This window comes from Hyperoodon ampullatus, assembly GCF_949752795.1.
Source record: "Hyperoodon ampullatus genome assembly, chromosome: 2".
NCBI classification, from domain to species: Eukaryota; Metazoa; Chordata; class Mammalia; order Artiodactyla; family Ziphiidae; genus Hyperoodon; species Hyperoodon ampullatus.
The window spans coordinates 161,627,895-161,649,814 of NC_136915.1; the positions used below are offsets into that span (position 1 = coordinate 161,627,895).

Consider the following 21,920-nt stretch of genomic DNA (forward strand, 5'->3'; position numbering starts at 1 on the left):
AATTCACTGAATTGTGAAATTCATTTTCCTGACTTACAGGACATCATTCTGGATTGCTTTCTGCTTCACAGAGCTCCTCCTTCCATTGTTTTCATACACTGTTTAAAAATACAGTAGGGGGCTTCCCTGGTGGCGCAGTGGTTGGGAGTCCACCTGTTGATGCAGGGGACACGGGTTTGTGCCTTGGTCCGGGAGGACCCCACTTGCCGCGGAGCAGCTGGGCCTGTGAGCCATGGCCGCTGAGCCTGCGCGTCTGGAGCCTGTGCTCCGCAGCGGGAGAGGCCACAGCAGTGAGAGGCCTGTGTTCCGCAAAAAAAAAAAAAAAAAAAAAATACAGTAGGTTAATTTTGAAATTTCCTGGCTCTTTTCCCTTCATACTACTTACATCTAAGACTTCTCTTTTTCTACTGTCCGGATCCTGCTCAATTTTTCATTCATGTCTGTAAGGGAGCTCTGGCTGGTCAGTTTCAAAAATTCACAGGAGCTATGGTGCTCCAGCCCTACTCAACTCTTACCATGAAACATTCTCTGCTATTAGATAAGTCAAAATATCATCCAGTTTCAGCTGCTGTTTTCAAAATGGCTTGCTGTACACTCTAGTGAATACCTGATGGCTATTTTGCAATTCTTTTGTCCCTAGGTCCATCAGACATTGGCTCTCTTGCTTCCCTGTTTTCTCCTGGCACAGACATTGATATTATGAGGCTCTTGTGGCTGCTGCTGATTACTCTCCAGCAATTATTCATGGGAGATATATTACCCAATTTTGTTATAAGTATTGTCTGTGGATTTTTTGTCTTGCTATCTAGTTTCTCTGACTGTTGTTACGTGGCACTTCAGGAAGATCCAAAAACTATGCTGCCACTGCACCATCTTCCCTTCAATTAGCAATTTAACAAAGGATCTTGAAAGAATGGCAGACTGGTGCCCAGGTATTTCAAGAGGACAAATCACACAGGTAGCTTTTATAACATGTTGGATAAATAAAGGGTTAGTAAGTGTTACTATAAGTTAGAATAAAGGTTAAATTAAATCTATACTTATTATATATTTCTAATAATAATGTTGAATTTCTGCTGAAGTCTTTTTACTAAGAAGGGCAAAGAGCTTCCCTGTAACATTAAAAGGTTTGTTTTACAGACTCACAGACTTAGAGAATGAACTTATGGTTAGCAAGGGGGAAGGCGGGGTGGGGAAGGACAGATTGGGAGTTTGGGATTGACATGTACACACTGCTGTATTTAAAATAGATAACCAACAAGGACCTACTGTATAGCACAGGGAACTCTGCTCAATATTCTGTAATAACCTAAATGGGAAAAGAATTTGAAAAAGAATAGATACATGTATATGTATAACTGAATCACACTGCTGTACACCGGAAACTAACACAACATTGTTAAGCAACTATACTCCAATATAAAAACAAATCCTATTTAAAAAAAAAGGTTTATTTTAATTTCTCCAAGATTGTTGATTTTTAATCTTAACTCCATGAATTTTTATTACAGGAAGCTACTTTTGCTAAAATGTTAGTTGTAGAAAACTATTCACTTTGAGTTGTGAATCTGGCATAGGAAGTTTATTTTTACCCATAAATTTTGTGACAATTAAGTCATATTCTATTACTTTATTACTCTATTTTACACTTTATTCTTTTTATTTATTTGTTTATTTATTTTTGGCTGTGTTGGGTCTTCATTGCTACGTGTAGGCTTTCTCTAGTTGTGGCGAGTGGGGGCTACTCTTCGTTGCAGTAGGCGGTCTTCTCATTGTGGTGGCTTCTCTTGCTGCACTGCATGGGCTCTAGATGCAGAGGCTTCAGTACTTGTGGCACACAGGCTCAGTAGTTGTGGCTCGCGAGCTCTAGAGCACAGGCTCACTAGCTGTGGCGCGTGGACTTAGCTGCTCCGAGCCATGTGGGATCTTCCCGGCCCAGGGCTCGAACCCATGTCCTCTGAATTGGCAGGCAGATTCTTAACCACTGAGCCACCAGGGAAGTCCCTACACTCTATTCTGTAATTTCATTTTTAGATAAGTGACTTTACTTGTTAATCCAAAAAACATCAAGACTCTTTGTTTTAGCTTTCTCTCATGGGCCTATTTGAAATAAACTTTTTGGCTCTAAAAGATTCATTTCTTTAAATTCACAATGTGAAATTAAGTTTTCTCCATCACTGAGGGATGATATGCATCTTTTCTAAGTTTTCTTTTTTTTATTCTACTATGAGTTTTAACCGTTATCGAACAATTACTATGTGGCAGGCACTGTTCTAATTACTTTATTTTAAGCCATTTAAACTTGACAAAACTCTATTATAAAGTAGGTAATATTATTCTGACTTTACATATCATCTATGAAATAGCACATAGAGGTGATGTATCTTAACCATTATGCTATGTAGTATCTCACAACATCCGTGTTCATATGTACAAATATATGATAGTGTTCATGACATAGTAGTTAAGAGTTAGGATAGTAAAGCCAGACTGCCAGGGTTTCAAATCCTGGCTCCCCTCATTATTGGCTACCTGACCCTTAGGCAAGTTACTTTTCTGTGCCTCACTCTGTTGTGAAAACAAATGAACTTCTATAAGAAAGGCATTCCAAATAGAGACTGGCACACCTAACCCATTTTTAAAAATTGGGTATATGGCAGTATCTGAATTATCATTCTGCAATGTGATTTTTTTCACTAAAACATAATTGTTCCAAAAATGATTCATGGTGCATGGATGAAATCTAGTTCATTTATTTTCTCTGCTACATATTACTCCATTGTATAAATGTCAATCTCAATTTATTTATCCATTCTCCTACTGATAGCCATCTAATTTGTTTCCAGTTTTTTACTGTGCTGCAATGTGCGTGTCATATGTATGTCTTCATGTGCACATTTAAGAGTTTCTCTAAAGTGTATCTGTAGAAGTATTAATAGAACTCCTGAATCATCAGGGGTGCATATCCTCAAGTAAAGTGATATTGCCAAAATGCTCTCCAAAGGGGTTTTGTCCCACAAGCAGTGTATGAGTTATTCTGTTTCTCCATATCCCCACTGACACTTAGTATTATCAGACATGAAAAATAACTTTTATTCTAATAATATAACAATAGTAGTAAAAATATTCTTCCTATGCATAATGAAGTATTTATTAAGAATCAGATTCTTAACTCTTTTAGTAAATAAGAGGCCACCAAAATGCAAAGCAAGATGTTTAAGTTCTAGAGCATAGACTTGGAGGATCCAAGGAATAGCAACAAAATTTCTATCAACCATGAGAAACATAAGCAAGCCATAAAAAAACATGGTTGGTGAAAAAGAAAACACTCACCTCAAACTCTCCAAGAAGTTTAGAAATAAGTAAACCCTCTGGAAACTTGGATACAACCTAATAAATAGAAAATTGAAATACAATATAAATAGACACCACTGGAATGCTGGGTGACAAAATATCAAAATAAGAAAGTATAAATTTAAATAGTAACAAGGCAAAAATAACATTATTATTGAGTGAATGAATTTAAGTCACAGTATTGTTTTAAAAAACAGTTTCCAGGTTTTTTTTTTTAATATTTATTTATTTGGCTGCACCAGGTCTTAGTTGCGGCATGCGGGATCTTCGATGCGGCGTGAGGGATCTTTAGTTGTGGCATGCAGGATCTTTTTAGTTGAGTCATGAGGGATCTTTAGATGTGGCATGTGGGATCTTTTAGATGTGGCATGTGGGCTTTTAGTTGTGGCATGCAGGATCTAGTTCTCTGACCAGGGACTGAACTCAAGCCCCCTGCACTGGGAGCACAAAGTCTTAACCACTGGACCACCAGGGAAGTCCCAGTTTCCAGTTTTAAAAAAAGTAATAACAACCAAAAAAGGCAGTGAATTCCAAAATTTCCAGAGTTCAGAAATCATTCTTGTATAATACTGCACTGCCACAACTCCCCAGAAATTCCTATACATAGTTCTTTAGCTCAGCTAACATAATTAGCTTTAGCTCACATAAAATAAATATTCTATGGCATAATTTCAAGCATTCTAACTAGCAGAAAAGAAATACAATGCACACTATAGAAAATGTTGGAAAACATAGTTAAACAAAGATAGTAGCCATTGTTTGTCCATATGCACATAAAAATACCTTTACTGAATATGAAAATAAGGTCATTACTTCTCCAGCTTTTTAGTATCATATCACAGGCTTCTTTCCATATCAGTAAATATAGATCAACATGTTTCCTAGTGAAACTGAGCAGGACCCTGTTGGGCTCCTGGGCACAGAAGCCTTTCCATGTCCCCCGTTGCTTGTAGGGAACAGACTCCAGCCTCCATGACCTTACTGAGTTCCAAAGGGCAGATATGAACAGCTGCTAATCCGGGAAGGGAAGGGATGCAGAGTCAAGGGAGAAACAGCCAAGAAAAAACAGTGCAGCCTTGGAACAGCGTCCTGGTTCTGCCTCAAGGGATATACATAACAATGTCTTTAAGCTCTTCATAGACTTAAAACGTAACAAATGGAAGACGTCAGCATTCTTCATACCAGAGAAGACCACCTGAGGCCACACTAAAGGAACCAGAAAAGCTCTTCAAGAAGATTACCTGAGAGGAGATTAAAGGAATGCAGCCCCTTCACACACCTTAATCTTATCAGCAAGCCCACCCTTGAACTGTTGCCATAAAACTCCTCACCAGACTCCCCTGGGTTGGGACACATAGTTTTCAAGGCACGAGCCTGCTGTGTCCCCCTTTGCCTGGCAAAGCAATAAAGCTATTCTTTTCTACTTCACCCAAAACTCTATGTCTCCGAGATTCAATTTGACACAAGAGTACAGAGGCTGGGCTTTCAGTATCATTAGCTATAGTTTCTTCAAACAGTCAATATAATAAAATTTATTTATTTAATTATGTATGGCTGTTTCCTGTTTCTCATCATCACAAATACTGCAACAATTATCTTCATACTTGCATTTTGCATACTTGTGCAAATATTTTTAGGATGAATTCCTAGAAGTGGACTTGTTCTATCCCAATAAGGTATAAAAAGCTTTGTGTTTTCCTAGACCTTTCCAGATATTATATCTTATTAAAAATTCTAATTCAAGCTTCAGAAAAATATAAAGTAAAAATTATTCCAAAATCCTATGACCCAGAGACAGTTGTTGTCGCATTTCAGAAAACATCCTTTCAGAAACCTTTTTATGCACACACATACTCACATTACAGTTTTTACATGAAAGGACAATACTAAACGTGCTATTCTATAAAACCTGTTTTTAAAGTCCAACAATATACCAAGAAGATACTTCCATGTAAATTAATCGAGACACACCTAAACCTTCTTTTTTTTTTTTTTTTTTTGGGACGCGGGCCTCTCACTGTTGTGGCCTCTCCCGTTGCGGAGCACAGGCTCCGGATGCGCAGGCCCAGCGGCCATGGCTCACGGGCCCAGCCGCTCCGCGGCATGTGGGATCTTCCCGGACCGGGGCACAAACCCGTGTCCCCTGCATCGGCAGGCGGACTCTCAACCACTGTGCCACCAGGAAAGCCCCTAAACCTTCTTATGAACCACATGATACTCCCTAGTTTGGGTGGATAATGTAAGCAATTCTTTTTTCAAAGAATGCTTAATTTTTGTCTAGTTTTTTGTTACCATAAAAAAAAGTCATATTGAACACCCTTAAATAAATAAATAATTGTTAATAAGTAAATAATTGTTGGACACTTAGTCAAATGTCCAAACAAAAAAACAGGGCCTGAATGCACCAAGGTTTTTGCATTTCTCCCAGTAAAACCGCAACAGCTGAAACAGAATAAAGTAAGGCAGTAAGAGTTGTAACGATACTCTTGACCATTCAAGTCAGAATTAACAGCTCCCACCAAAATTTTAAACATACATACCCTTTGGCCCAACACAAAACAGCCAAAGAGCTTTCACAAATTAATGAGGAGAAACAATAAATTAGGCCAAGGACATGAACATGCAATTCACATAAGAAATGTAAATGGCGATTAAGCATATGAAAAGATGCTCAGTGTAAAAATCAAGAGGTATAAGTTAAAACAACATGATTGGATAGTGACATTTTACTGTCAGTGGGAGTGTAAATTTGCTCAAACCTTTTAGAGGACAATTTAGTAATATTTATCAAAACAAAAATATTCAATACCTTTGGCAACTCTACTTCTAGATAAATGTTCAAGGACATTAACTGCAGCATTTTTTAATAGCCAAGGCTAGAAATAACCCAAATGTTAATAACGGATTTCATAAATGAAATACGGTATACCAACACAATGGGATACCATGCACTGTTTAGAATAATACTTGACATACATACATATAAACCTGGTATTGGAAAGATCTTCAACTTTTAACAATGATTTATTGGGGTGAGGGGAAGAAAAGAGAATTTTTGGAGGAACTTACATTTTCTAAATAATTTTGAGAACTTTAAAAATATTTAGGAGTATGAAATTTATTTTTTTCTAATCTTAAAAAATTAGCCACTCCATTTGTAATATATTTGAAAAGATCAGGAATAAATATAAAACTAAAATATTTGTAGGCAAATTAAAATTAACCACAAATGATACCCAAATGTATAATCAATTATTCTCATCCATTTCCCAGAAACAGCAAACACTTACAAATTTTATCTTATGTTTTAGCTCTGGATTGATAGTCCCTCCAGGTCCAGTTTGTGCAATAACTGATTTGAAGGTATTCTCCAACTATGAAAAAAGGGGAAAAAATTTTCAAGTTACAGTCAAAAAAAAAAATAGTTAAAGATAAATCTGAACAGTATTAAAGGAAACATCTATCAAAGGAAATGTACGTCAATCAAATGGAAGAATAGTGTTCCTAAGAGGCACTGTAACATTTCATACCCTATAAAATACATTTAGAGTTGATGGACTCTTTTTTTTAATATAGTTTTTAAAATTTTTATTGGGCTATAGTTGATTTACAATGTTGTGTTACTTTCTGCTGTACAGCAAAGTGAGTCAGTTATACATATACATATATCCATTCTTTTTTAGAGTCTTTGCCCATATAGGTCATTACAGAGTACTGAGTAGAGTTCCCTGTGCTATACAGTAGGCCCTTATTTGTTATCTATTTTATATAGAGTAGTGTGTATATGTCAATCCCAATCTCCCATTTATCCCTTCCCCACTTCCCCCCTGGTAACCATAAGATTGTTTTCTACATCTGTAACTCTCTGTTTTATAAATAAGCTCATTTGTACCACTTTTTTAGATTCCACATATAAGCAATATCATATGATATTTGTCCTTTCCTGTCTGACTTACTTCACTCAGTATGACAATCTCTAGGTCCATCCATGTTGCTGCAAATGGCATTATTTCATTCTCTCTCTTTTTTTTTTAACATATAGACTTTTTTTAACATTTAACATATAGACATTAAAAATGTAGAAAGGTTTGAGGGTTTTTTGTTTGTTCGGGGTTTTTTTTTTTTGGCCACGCAGCTTGTGAGATCTTAGTTCCCTGACCAGGGATCGATTCTAGGCCCTCAGCAGTGAAAGAGGGGAGTCCTAACCACTGGACCACCAGGGAATTCCCTCGTCCTTTTTTATGTAGTTGGACTCTTTATAAAACTAAACACTGAAATTTTCCAGGATAATTAACATTCTCTATAACAACTAGATTGAGTCTTCAATTACAAAATCCCATACTCTTTTTTTTTTATGCTTTTATTTATTTTTGACTGCATTGGGTCTTCACTGCTGCACGCGGGCTATCTCTACCTGTGGTGAGTGGGGGCTACTCTTCATTGCAGCGCACGGGCTTATGTGGTGGCTCCTCTTGTTGCGGAGCACAGGATCTAGGCATGCGGGCTTCAGCAGTTGTGGCTCGCAGGCTCTAGAGAGCAGGCTCAGTAGTTGTGGCGCACGGGCTTAGCTGCCCCGCGGCATGTGGGATCTTCCCAGACCAGGACTCGAACCCATGTCCCCTGCACTGGCAGGTGGATTCTTAACCACGGCACCACCAGGGAAGCCCCCAAATCCCATACTTTTACCCAGTAAAGATTTTTGTTACTAAATTTTCTTCTGTTTATAAAATTATTCAATGTTTATTAAACACATTATTTAATGCAGGTTAGAGATGGGATGGTGGAAGGTCCCTGGGAGCCAGGAATGAGAGTGAGCCAGGGCACCAGTGGGATGTCTTGCCTTAAGGAGACAGGAAGGAGAGCTCCTGCTGTTGTAGTAGAAATGAAGAAGGACCAGTAGGGATACAGGAAGGCTCTGTAAATGTGGGTCAGCAGGTGGAGAGAGTTACTATCTGATAGCTTCAGTATTCTCTCTGTGAGTTCAGAAGCAAGGCCCACTCCTGAGAACAGCAGGAAAGGAAAGGGAGCTCAGACAGCTGAGAAAGTGGAAAAATAAAGTTGAGGAAAAAAATGGATGATTATCTAAACTCAACAGGTAGGCAGTAAAGATAGGTGAGGCCTGAGTTAAGATAGTAGGGGTCAGAGGATTTTAGTAAAGAGAAGCCAATGGCATAGAGAGGCCCCAATATGGTAAAAAGATGATGCATGGGAATAACTGAAAAAATAAGCTGGAAGCACAGGAAGTTAGGAGTAGAGAGTATCATGGAACATATCCAGATACCAAGGTCCAGTGAAGAGCCACAGAGTGGAAACCTAAAGCAGAATGAAAGGGTGGGAGGGAGACACAAGAGGGAGGAGATATGGGGATATATGTATATATATAACTGATTCACTTTGTTATAAAGCAGAAACTAACACACCATTGTAAAGCAATTATACTCCAATAAAGATGTTAAAAAAACAAACAGGTGAATAAAATTTAACAGGAAAGCAAATAATAAAATTCAGGATATTTTTAAAATTATAAAAAGTAGAATGAAAGATCATGGAGTTATATTTAGAGCTGATAAGTAAATGTAAAAAATATACATTAGAAAAAACACAAGGATATAAAGAAAAATACAAATCACCTAAAATCCTATCACATAGACATAATCACTATTAATTTATTCCTTCTAAGCTTTTTTTTAGTATTTCTTCATATTGCCACTTGGCCTGTCATTACTTACAAACTGTGTGACCTTTTAGGTTTCAGTTTCTTCATCTGAAAAATGAATACAATCTCATTATCTCCTAAGGCTGACATGAAAGTAGGATCTGAGAAAGGGGGAATTAGATTCCTAAGATTATATAACTAACTTTCACAAAATGCCTCAGCCCTTGGTCTTAGGTTCATTACATTTCTTCTGGATCTGCCATGGGATAATTCCCTAAAGCTCTCCCAGTGAACAATGGGAGAACCTAAAGATAATTGATTTTTCACATCCCAACATGCTCCCACCATTGAAGATTCAATACAACAACTTATTACAGTAAGTCCCCTACATACAAATGAGTTCCAAGAGCACATTTAGAAGTCCAAGTTGTTCGTTAAGTCCAACAAAGTTAGCCTAGGTACTATATAGAACTGTACTGTAATAGATTTTTAATACTTTTCACACAAATAATACATAAAAAACAAACACAAAAAAATAAAGAAAACATTTTTAATCTTACAGTACACTACCTCAAAAAGTACAGTAGTACAGTACAACAGCTGGCATACAGGGGCTGGCATAGAGTGAACAGGCAAGAAGAGTTACTGACTGGAGGAGGGAAAGGAGGTGCGAGACGGTAGAGCTGAAGGATCGTCAGCAATAGGAGACAGAGGGCAAGCTGCAATTTCACTCACACCGGGCGCTGATGGAATGCACGTTTGCCTCTTTGAAAGTTCACAACTTGAAGGTTCGTACGTAGGGGGCTTACTGTAAATTACCACTGTGCTAGGTGTTTCAGGGGACAAAAAAAAGGGTCACTTTTCACAGCTACACAAAAATTCACCAATTTTGATAAGTTTTTTTTTTAATGCATGTTGATATGACAGCTGTCACAATACAATCTAACAAAATTGTTTCAAATGAAGCTAAAGACAACTAGGTGCTACTAGAGCCATCTTATGGAAAAAACCGAACGAACTTTTTAGCCAACCCAATATTTGCCAAGCCTGGGTTAAGATGTCAAAATGATAGGCTCGGGCTTCCCTGGTGGCGCAGCGGTTGAGAGTCTGCCTGCCGATGCAGGGGACACGGGTTCGTGCCCCGGTCTGGGAAGGTCCCGCATGCCGCGGAGCAACTGGGCCCGTGAGCCAAAATTACTGAGCCTGCGCGTCTGGAGCCTGTGCTCCGCAACAGGACAGGCCACGATAGTGAGAGGCCCCCTGGAGCCTGTGCTCCGCAACAGGACAGGCCACGATAGTGAGAGGCCCGCGCACCGCGATGAAGAGTGGCCCCCGCTCTCCACAACTGGAGAAAGCCCTCGCACAGAAACGGAGACCCAACACAGCCAAAAATAAATAAATAGATAAAGCAAACTGTCAACAAGTAAAAATAAACACTATAAAAAAAAAAAAAGAAAACTAGATTCATATTTGCTAAAAAAAAAAAAAAAAAAAAAAAATGATAGGCTCTTAGCTAGGAACAGAATGCATCTCAAGAAGATAAGAAAAAAATGTTGTTTGCCTCAAGCTAGATGAGTAAATTAAGCTGACTTTAAACTGAATGCGGTGACGGTGATGGAGATTTTTTAAAGTCCAAGTAATCCTGGGAATATCTAGATAAGTAGATAAGTAGATAAGTAGAGGGTAAAAGTTATAATGTTGGGGGGAAAGTAGGAGTGGGAGATAATCAGTGATTGACATGAAGAAAGTAATCAAGAGGACACCCTGATTTCAACAATGCTTTAGTGTCAGATGCCTACACACCAAACAGAAAAAATGGACAATAAATCAAGTGAACAAAAGATCATAAATAGGGGCATAAATAAAGATGGAAACTAACCCACTATATATATATGCCATATGCAGATAGGAGCCTACAGAACCAGAGAAGGGGCAGAGAAGAGCTTTTTTTTTTCAAAGATATACTCCTCAAAAAAGTGGATGAAGATATGAATAGGCAATTGATTAAAAATTAACACTAGCTAGCTAATAAAAGCATAAAGTTCAACCTCTAATAAACAGACATTAATAGTCAGATATAGTTATTTGCCTATCAAATTGGAATATTATTTTTACAATAATGCTCATTTATTCATTTAACAAATATGTACTGAACACAAACTATGTGCCTCACATTGTACTCAGCACTGAATATACAGGGGTAAATAAACTAGGTATGATCACTGCCCTCATGGAACTTGCAGTCTAGTGATGGGAGACCAACATGAGACAGTCATATAACTACATAATTACAATTACGATAAACATTATGAAAAACCCACGGAGTGTCATGATAGAATACTATGCCTGAAAGTGTTAGGAAAGCAATGTGAGATCTAACTTAGACTAGGGTTGGTGAGGAGGGAGAGGTCAGGGGAGGGTGTTCTGAAGAAGTGTCCATTTATACTGAGTACTAGCAAAGGTACAAGGAAAGAAGCACATACACATGCATCTTATGTGAGTGTTAACTGAAACAACTTTTATGGAGGACAACCTAACTACATACATGATAAGCTATAAAAGTACATGTTCCTTTAGATGTAGTGATTGCTCCTCTAGAATTTTATCCTGTGGAGTAACAGAGATATCTGCAAATTTGAGCAAGATTTTCATCAATAAGGTTATGTTTAATTGCAAAAATAGCAACAGCCTAAATCCCCAAGTTTATGTGGAATCTAGAATCATGGTACAGATGAACCAGTTTGCAAGGCAGAAATAGAGACACAGACATAGAGAACAAATGTATGGACACCAAGGGGGGAAAGAGGGGGTGGGATGAATTGGGAGGTTGGGATTGACATATATACACTAATATGTATAAAATGGGTAACTAATGAGAACTTGCTGTATAGCATAGGGTTTCTACTTTGCTATACAGTAGAAACCAACACAACATTGTAAAACAACTATACCCCAATAAAAAAAAATTTTAAAAATCCCCAAGTTAAAAAATTATGGCATATCCATAGTGCCATTAAAAATTATGTCACATTACAATATTTAACAATGTGGGATGTTCATAATTCATAATTCTGACTAAAAAAGCAAGTCACAAACCTGAACCAGAATGATGCTAAATTTTTTTTTTTTAAAGAAAAGGTCAACTTTTCTGGGTGATAAAAGAATATGTGATTTTAATTTTCTTCTGTGCTTTCCTGTATTCAAATCTTTTGCAATCTATCTGTATTACTTTTGTAATAAGAGAAAAATTTTAAAAACATAGACACCTGGGTGATATTTAGAAACAGAGGGTGGAAGCATTTTGGAAGGAAGATACATGAAGCTAAAAGCAGAAAGGAACAGAAGTTACATCTTAGAGGAATATACAGCAGACCTTTTGGCCATGTGGTAAAACAATACGTTTCCGATAAAGATCACAAAACTGGCACAGACACACATACAGAAGTGACGCTTTCAACTGCTCAAATATTTGCTAAGTATCTCATTTGACTAAAAGCTAGGCAGTATGAAATTTGACTTGCCAAACTAAAAATTTCATCTGAACTCACAGGAAAATAGGCAGGGAACAGCTACTCTAAGTTGGCCAGAGAATGCAACTTCCAGAGAATTGCACTAAAGAACTACTGAAGGGCTCCTTTTGACAGTAATTGTTTAATAGATCCAGTTACTTGTTTTTTTTTGTGTGTTTTTTTTTCCAGTTACTTGTTGAGGACACTCTTAATAGACACTGGAGCCAGGTCATCACGTGAAATTTAAAATCCTTCTTTTCTTATATTCAGTACCAATCACAGCATCTAATTCATGTAAAAACTATCAATTATTTGAGTGAAAAAGTTAGTTGCAAACTAAGACCCAGCCCTGATTTTTAATTCATTTAAGACCAGAACTTCTTTTATAATTCCAGGTGTACCTACTTTAAATCTCATGCTGAATATTACAATAAGTTTTCTAAAAGTAGGGTAGGATGGGGTACTGATGAAATAAAATTATGTTAAGACAGGACAAGAAAAATTAAACATAAAATTCTCTCTCTGCGCATTTGAGCCACTACCTGCTTTACTGTGTATTGTACATCTGCATTATACATTAACTAGATCCCCTTAAAAGACACAGGAATGCCTACTTGCCAAAAAACAAAAATAAAAGCAAAAAACAATTTCCTCCTGGCTCCAGCAAAGTAACTCCTTAGGAGATAAAAATTCCTTTCTCAATCCTGTAGGGGGGTCACAACAACCTACTAATTGCCCTGTTGAACTATGTAAACTGTCAGTATGTTACTTTGATGTATAACCCTTTGTCTCAAACACTGATGTAACTGTGCCTTGACCTCTAACAGGTGGAACAGTTTTCAGAGCTTTCTGAAAGACTGCCTCCTGGGTTATAATTCTCAGGTTGGCTCGAATAAAATTTCCCATTTCTTTCTTAGATCGACTATTAATTTTTTTCATTGACAATACTCTTAGTTGTGAGACTGGAGAACAAAGAAATGCCAGATCCCTGTTACTCTGACCAAACTCTCTTACGGGCAATAACCTGTTAATGGGAAGTGAAGTAACATCACTGTTAGCTGTAGTCTAGGTCTGTACACTAAGGCAGAGAATTCTGAAGAGCTGGGCTGGACAGTGTCTGAGGCTTCATTCATTAGAATGATAATAGCTAATCCATACTTGCCCATTCACATTTTCATCCCTCATCTAAACTTCCTCTGAAGAGGTCAAAATAAAGGAAATTGAATAGACTGTGGTAAATAGATTATTCATGTCTTGCAAAAACAGGGTTTAAGTCAGAATGGCCATCATCAAGAAATCTAGAAACAATAAATGCTGGAGAGGGTGTGGAGAAAAGGGAACACTCTTGCACCGCTGGTGGGAATGTGAATTGGTACAGCCACTATGGAGAACAGTATGGAGGTTCCTTAAAAAACTACAAATAGAACTACCATATGACCCAGCAATCCCACTACTAGGCATATACCCTGAGAAAACCATAATTCAAAAAGAGACATGTACCAAAATGTTCATTGCAGCTCTATTCACAATAGCCCGGAGCTGGAAACAACCTAAGTGTCCATCATCGGATGAATGGATAAAGAAGATGTGGCACATATATACAATGGAATATTACTCAGCCATAAAAAGGAACGAAACTGAGCTATTTGTAATGAGGTGGATAGACCTAGAGTCTGTCATACAGAGTGAAGTAAGTCAGAAAGAGAAAGACAAATACCGTATGCTAACACATATATATGGAATTAAAAAAAAAAAATGTCATGAAGAACCTAGGGGTAAAACGGGAATAAAGACACAGACCTACTTGAGAACGGACTTGAGGATATGGGGAGGGTGAAGGGTAAGCTGTGACAAAGCAAAAGAGAGGCATGGACATATATACACTACCAAACGTAAGGTAGATAGATAGTGGGAAGCAGCCGCAGAGCACAGGGAGATCAGCTCGGTGCTTTGTGACCGCCTGGAGGGGTGGGATAGGGAGGGTGGGAGGGAGGGAGACGCAATAGGGAAGGGATGTGGGAACAGATGTATATGTATGACTGATTCACTTTGTTATAAAGCAGAAACTAATAAAAAAAATAAAATAAAAATAAATAAAAATAAAAAAAAAAAACAGGGTTTAAATTTTTCTAACCATTTGCTTTTGTGAAATAAAGCAGGAAAATGGGAAAAGGTAGGATACTAATGAACAAGCCTGCCTGTTCCTCTTGCAGGTGAAAAAGAAACTCCAGTCCTCATTTTACAAAGGAGAAACTGATTGTTTTTTAAATGTTTTTTCTATGACAAAAATAATATACGTTTTTTATATACAAAAATAATATACAATTTAGAAAAATACATTTCCAGCCTATGACAGCCAAAATTCCTTCACTTCACTTGCTGAATACTGAAACGTTCAGGGTCCCAGTCTTTATTAACCTCCAAAGCTTTATCTCCCAATGGACCCCCAGCCCAAAGATGACTCAGGAACCCAACAGGTCTTCTGGCCCTGGAGACTTGCCTGGCCTAGCACTCTGAGAGCATTACACAGGAGGCACAGAACACCATTTATATTAAAGTCACATTGATTTAGATTCTACTTAGTTACATCATTCAGACATGGTAAATGTGCTTCTAATTCAGAATTTCACCTTGGGCAACATCATGAGCTTGGCAAGTTTCTCTTTGGTGTCTAACCTTGTCACTTCTCTCCCCTCCAAATCTGCATGTAGAATTCCCATGATCCCTGGATCTTCTTTAGGGTAAATTAATCTTTTGATTTGTGTATATGCGTGTGTTACTATAAAATGGAGGTTTATGTTTTATTTATTCTTAGTGCAGATGAGCAGTTTAATTGAAGTCTTTGGATGACTATAATTTTGAGTAAGGCATTAGCACTAACAGTGGAAATGTTAGGCATTCCATTGCTGTTAGGGTCTTAGACGAAGGGAATTTGAGACAGATAAATATTTCAAAACTCATCAGAATGACTAGAAAACAGATAATGCTTATTCTGAATAATTATTTCTCTTGTGAACTTTCAAAATTTTTTCTATACAAAAAAAAAGTGAGCTGATCCTAATTTAAAGTTCATTGCTGCATTGCAATTTGAATAAAGCTTCTAAAGGCTATTATTTGAGTCTTCAGCTGGAAAAATGACACATCTAGTTGCCATGTGTTCACTAGAGTTAATTTCCTAAGACTTATTGAGCATCTCCTTAGCATAGTAGGTTATTTAAGCTGAAAAAGATATGAGTTGTCTCCCTCTAGATGCTTATGCATATGCAGAACCATGAAGAACAATGCGAACGGACAAATCTGAGTTTAAGTTTTGGCAGTGAAACTTTCTAATTAAGAAGTTATTTAACCTCTCACACCTCAGCTGCTTTCTCTGTAAAACAGGAATTGTAAGTCTAATATCCCAGGTATCCTGTTTTATGAGTAACTTAAAATGAGACAATATAAGAAAATGCAGGGCATATCATGGTCTCTCAAACAAATAACAGTTCCCTTTTTGTCTACAATATACTGCAGATTATGATGAGTGAGAAACCAATCTTAAACCTTCAAGCGGGGAAGAGCTTTGTAGGTATGAGATCAGAGGCAGAAGTAAAAGAAAAAGACTAATAGATTTGATATTCCTAACTTGTGAACTTCTATTTCAAAAAAGGAAAAATGACAATTCAGAAAAATAAATTTCTAGCCTATGACAGCCAAAATTTCTTCACTTCACTAAGTAAAAATTGACTAAGCAAACTTTCTTCCACTCATTAAGATGAGCATATCTCAAGAGAAAAATAGGCAAAGGAAGAGAACAGATAATTCATCAAAATAAATTAAAGTGGCTAATAAACAATTTTAAAAGTTCAACTTTGTCAGTAACCAAAAATGGATATGAAACAATTAGACTATGTGTAGCTTTCGGTCAGAGAAAATATTTTTGTATTTAACCACGTTTCAAGAATTAACATTTGAGTTTTTAACAACCACATGAAATCCCATGGGTTATATAACCAAAAGGCATGGAGAAAACAGACACTAACATACCATTTTTTGTAGAACATACTGGTACTTTTCTGTATATCAGTTTGGAAAAAAATCATTTTTAAAAATGCAAATTTTTTTGATAAAATTAATGAAAAAGAGTCCAACAGTTAGTTCATTGTAACCTTCTGAATTTCAAAGATAAAGACAGGAATTGACAAACATACAGTCAGTTTGTCTACCAAGGAAGATGACCATGCTGGTGTCAGGTCTCTCCAGCACAGGAAATGTCAGGAAAAATAAAAGAAATCTAAACAACGGGGAAATCACTATGAAAGGAACAGGAGTGGAGCTTCCCTGGTGGCGCAGTGGTTGAGAATCTGCCTGCCAATGCAGGGAACACGGGTTCGAGCCCTGGTCTGGGAAGATCCCACATGCCGCGGAGCGACTGGCCCCGTGAGCCACAATTACTGAGCCTCCGCGTCTGGAGCCTGTGCTCCGCAACAAGAGAGGCCGCGATAGTGAGAGGCCCGCGCACCGCGATGAGGAGTGTCCCTCACTTGCTGCAACTAGAGAAAGCCCTCACACAGAAGCGAAGAGCCAACACAGCCATAAATAAATAAATAAATATTTTTTTAAAAGGCAAAATTCCTTTTCTCTATTTAAAAAAAGAAAAAAAGAAAGGAACAGGAGTGAAAACTATCTTTTGGCAGTAGGACTGTGAGTAACTTTCTTAGGCTGAGTTTTCTGTATTAAGAAAACTTCATCATTCAAAAGAAAGTTATGGCTCCCACCCTCCTACCATAAACAGGTGGAAAATAATGAGTTTCAGATGTTAAATAACAGTGTGCAACTGAGCGGTGAGTCCTAAACTGCCTCACCTGACAGCCTGGAGAGTTCAGTCTGTAGCACAGCAAGAGGTAATAGAAACAGATGAACTGAGGAGACAGATTCCAGTTTGGGGAGGAAAAGGATGCTAATATACAGGTAGGTATGGAGAGTAGGGATTGGCACAGAGAGATATAGCTCTGGAGGTCTGCAGAGGGACCCCTCAAGTTTCTGGATGAGCACTGATGTGTGCATAAGGCAAGGGAAGGGGATGTTCTCTGAGGCTGGGGAAACAAACAATAAGAAACAACAGGCCAAATAATATCCAGAGCTCACACAGAGCTGAGAATAGTTAAGTGTCCCACTAAGGCAGAATGGAAGGACCTCTTAACACATCCAGGTGAATCCTCAGAAAGGTAATGCCTCAGTGGTGGAGCCAAATTAGCCCTAGACTGAAGGTTTCTCTGGACTAGCAGTCTTAGCCTGCTAAGGGTTCTATAGCAAAATAACTTAGATTAGGTAGCTTTAAACAACAGAAATGTATTTTCTCACAGTTCTGGAGACTGGAAGCCCAAGATCAGGGTTCCAGCTAAGAAATAAAATATCGCTTGCCATATCAGTAAATAAAGGATGTTGAAGTCATCAGCAATTGTAGCTACCCCAGATGGTGAGCCCTGATGGAACTCAGGATAAAAACAAGGAATGCCCACCATCTAGCAGCGATCAGACTGCAGCTACTCCCAACGGTGCAGCCTGAGGAAACTCAGGATGGGAAATCATAGGATAGTGGCCCCAGATAGCTGAGGTGCATATCAAAGGAATTATTTCAGTGAACTCAGACTCTTGCATCTTCCCCTATGTAAAAAAGTACTAACTAAATTCCATAACTTGAGATATCTAGTTTTCTTTTATTTACAGTAGTCTTTTGTTCCAACTACCTGGTATTGGTATAAAAACTCCTATATATCCTGGTTTCCCCCCCTTCCTCTTCGGAATAGTTTTCTCAGCATTTATCTGAGAGGCTGCCTCCCAGGCTTGAAGTACTAAGAATGTCTGCTGAATAAAACATAACTCTCTACTTACAGGTTGTGCAATTTTTTTTGGCTGACACAGCATAGTTGGATCCTGGTGAGGATTTTCTTTCTGACTTGCAGATGGCTGCCTTCTTGCTGTGTGCTCTCACGGCCTTTCCTTGGTGTATGCACATGGAGGAGAGCAAGCTCTCTGTTTTCTCTTCTTATAAGGGCACTAATCCCATCACGAGGGCTCCACCCTCACAACTTCATTGAACTCTACTTCCCAAAGGCCCCATCTCCAAATACTATCACATTGGGGGTTAGGGCTTCAACATATGAATTTTAAAGGAACACAATTCAATTGACAGTACCCGCCCTAACAAATCTTAAAAGCAAAACTCAAAATGATCGATTCCAAGTAAATTAACTGAGTGAAGCTCAACAATTCATAATGTCTAGCAGCTAATCAAAGTTACCAGCCATGCAAAGAGGTAGGAGAATGTGACCACATCAAGAAGGAAAATAGGGAATTCCCAGGTGGTCCAGTGGTTAGGACTCCATGCTTCCACTGCAGGGGGCACAGGTTTGATCCCTGGTTGGGGAACTAAGATGCTGCATGCTGTGGTGCAGTCAAAAAAAAAAAAAAAAAGAAGGAAAATAAATTCAAAACCCAGAAATGATAGAGATGATAAAATTAGCAGTTAAGATAATTAAAAGTTATTATAAATCTTATAAATATGCTTATGTATATAAAGAAAGTATGAACATAATAAAGAAATAAATAAAGGACATAAAAAAGATCCAAGTGGAATATGTAGAACTTAAAAATATAATGTCTAAAATGAAAAATAATCTGGATGGGATTAAATGCAAAAGAAGATCACTGAATTTGAAGACAGCAAGAGAAAGTACCTAAAATGAAGCACACAGTGGGGAGGTGGAGGGGAAGAGACTCAGAGAAAGAAAAAGAACAGAGCCCCAACAATCCACAAGGAAATAACAAGCAGTCTAATACAGGCATCCTAGAAGAAGAGGAAAGGGGAAAAAATATTTGAAGACAAAAATTCTCCAAATTTTCTAGGAGGGCAGATCTTATGTTAAGTGTCCTTATCACAAAAATTTAAAAATAGGGAATTCCCTGGTGGTCCAGTGGTTAGGGTTCTGCATGCTCACTGCCAAGGGCCTGGGTTCGATCCCTGGTTGAGGAACTAAAATCCTACAAGCCACGTGGCATGGCGAAAATAAATAAATAAATAAATAAATAAACAAACATATAAGATAAATAAAATAAAATAAAAATAAAGAGGGCAGGTGATGAATATGTTTACCATATTGGCTGTGGTGATGGTTTCAGAGGTATATAATTATCTCCAAACTCATCAAGTTGTATACATTAAACATACACAGCTTTTTGTACGTCAATCATACCTCAACAAAGATTTTTAATTAGAAATAAATTTCCAGATCTCATGAAAATTATAAAACCCTCTGCAAAAAGCTCAGTAAATCTCAACCAGAACAAATAAAGAAAACTCTACCAAGGGACATCAGAATGAAACTGCAGAAAAACAATGATAAAGAGAAAATCTTGAAAGCATCAAAGGGGGAAAAAAAACTGCGTTATGTACAGAAGAACAAAGAATGACTACAGATTTATTGTCAGAAACTATGCAGACCAGACAGCAATGAAACTGTCTCTGAAGTTCTAAAAGAAAAAGAACTATCACCCCCAGAATTCTATACCCAGAAAAAGTATCATTAAAAAATGAAGACAGACTTTTTCAGATGAACAAAAGCTGAGAATATTCATTGCCAACATATTTATGTTATAGGAAATGTTAAAAATGTCCAGGCAGAAGGAACATTATACTGAAGGGAAATTTGGGTGCAAAGGATTGGAGACTTTTAAAAATAAATAGGTAATTTATTTTAACATTTTTATTACTTAAATGTTGCTTATTCAAAATAAATACTTTAAAGCAAAAATAAAAATGCATTAAGGAGCTTATAACATATACACAATTAAAATGTATCACAACAATGGCACAAAGGATGGGAAGAGAGAAATGTAAATCTATTGTTCTAAAGTTCTTAATCTACATGAAATAGTATAATATTACATGAGGATCAACTGTGATAAATTAAAAACATATGTTGAGAACCCTAAGGCATCCATTAAAAATATTTTTGAAGAGTTATAACTAATAAACAAATAACAGCAACAAAACAGAATCATAAAAAATACTTAATCAGGAATAAGGTAAGGATGTCCCCTCTCACCGCTGCTTTTCAATACTGTTCTAGGAGTCCTAGATAATTCAGTAAGATAAGAAAAGGAAATAGAAAGTACAGCTGACCCTTGAACAACATGGATTTGAACTGTACAGATCCACTTACACACAGATTTGTTTCAGTAAATATATTAAAAAGTTTTGGAGGTTTATGACAAGTTGAATAAACTTGTAGGTGAACCACGTAGCCTAGAAATATTCAAAAAAAATTTTAAAGGTATGTCATGAATGCATAAAATACATGTAAATACTGGTCTATCCTTACACAGGCATAAGATGAGTGATATTTAATATAAAAATAATGTCTTCATTTTCTTACTGTTTTATAACTGTGCTTTCAAAGAATTATATTACTATACAGTATGTCTCTCGTAATTGGAGAAACTGCTCATCAGCCTATAATCACAGGTAAGTGGTTTTTTAAAAAAATGAAACAATGCTTCCAATACTGTATTATGAATATAATACTGAATGTCATAAAAATTTTATAAGTCATTCGTTAGTGTACAGGCTAGGCTACCATGAAGCAATCATATCGATTACTTTAGGCTATCATAAAGCAATCACATTGCTGCTTCTACAACATCAATGCATGAATCACTGTACCTGTAACTAATATTATTTTCTGTTTCACATTATCTTTTCATTTCTGATGTCTAGTGTTAGTAATATGTATAATATATACAGTGTTTTGTATCATGTAAAACAATATTGATATAAGTACTGACAGATAATTCATCTTGTAAACAGACAATATAAACTTATGCTGTTGATAAATATAGTAGAGTTCTGTAAATGTATTTTTCTTATGATTTTCTTAACACTTTTTCTCTAGCTTCCTGTATTACAAGAATACAGTATATACTAACATATAATATATAAAACATGTTAATAAAATGTTTATGTTATCAGTAAAGCTTCTGGTCAACAGTAGGTTATCAGTAGTTGTTTTGGGGGAGTCAAAACATGTATGCAGATTTTTGACTGTGCAAGGGGTAGGCACCCCTAACCCCTGAAGTATTCAAGGGTCAACTGTATAATAATTCAGAAGGAAGAAATACAACTATCTTTGCTTGAAGATGACACAGTTGTCTATATAGAAATCCCAAAGAATCAACCAAAAATACTGGAATGAATATGCAATTATAGCAATGTTGGAGAATACAAAGTTAATAATACAAAAGCCAATCACTTTCCTATATACCAGCAAGGAACAAGTGGAATTCTAAAGGAAAAACACATAGCCATTTACATTAGTGTCCCCAAAATGAAACACTTAGATATAAATCGAACAAAATAGGTG

At 37.0% G+C, this 21,920-nt stretch overlaps 1 protein-coding gene across 4 annotated transcripts in view; it reads right to left on the reverse strand.

Moving 5' to 3' along the window:
- TDRD5 (tudor domain containing 5) overlaps window positions 1-21,920 on the reverse strand; it is a gene marked incomplete at both ends in the record, with an annotated part of 90,835 nt that overhangs the window by 55,508 nt on the left and 13,407 nt on the right. For all 4 annotated transcript variants that reach the window (XM_079696398.1, XM_079696397.1, XM_079696396.1 and 1 more), the window contains 2 exons: window positions 3,334-3,390; window positions 6,645-6,728. In XM_079696398.1, the coding sequence (XP_079552524.1) occupies window positions 3,334-3,390; window positions 6,645-6,728 (141 nt within the window). The remainder of the gene's footprint in view (window positions 1-3,333; window positions 3,391-6,644; window positions 6,729-21,920) is intronic.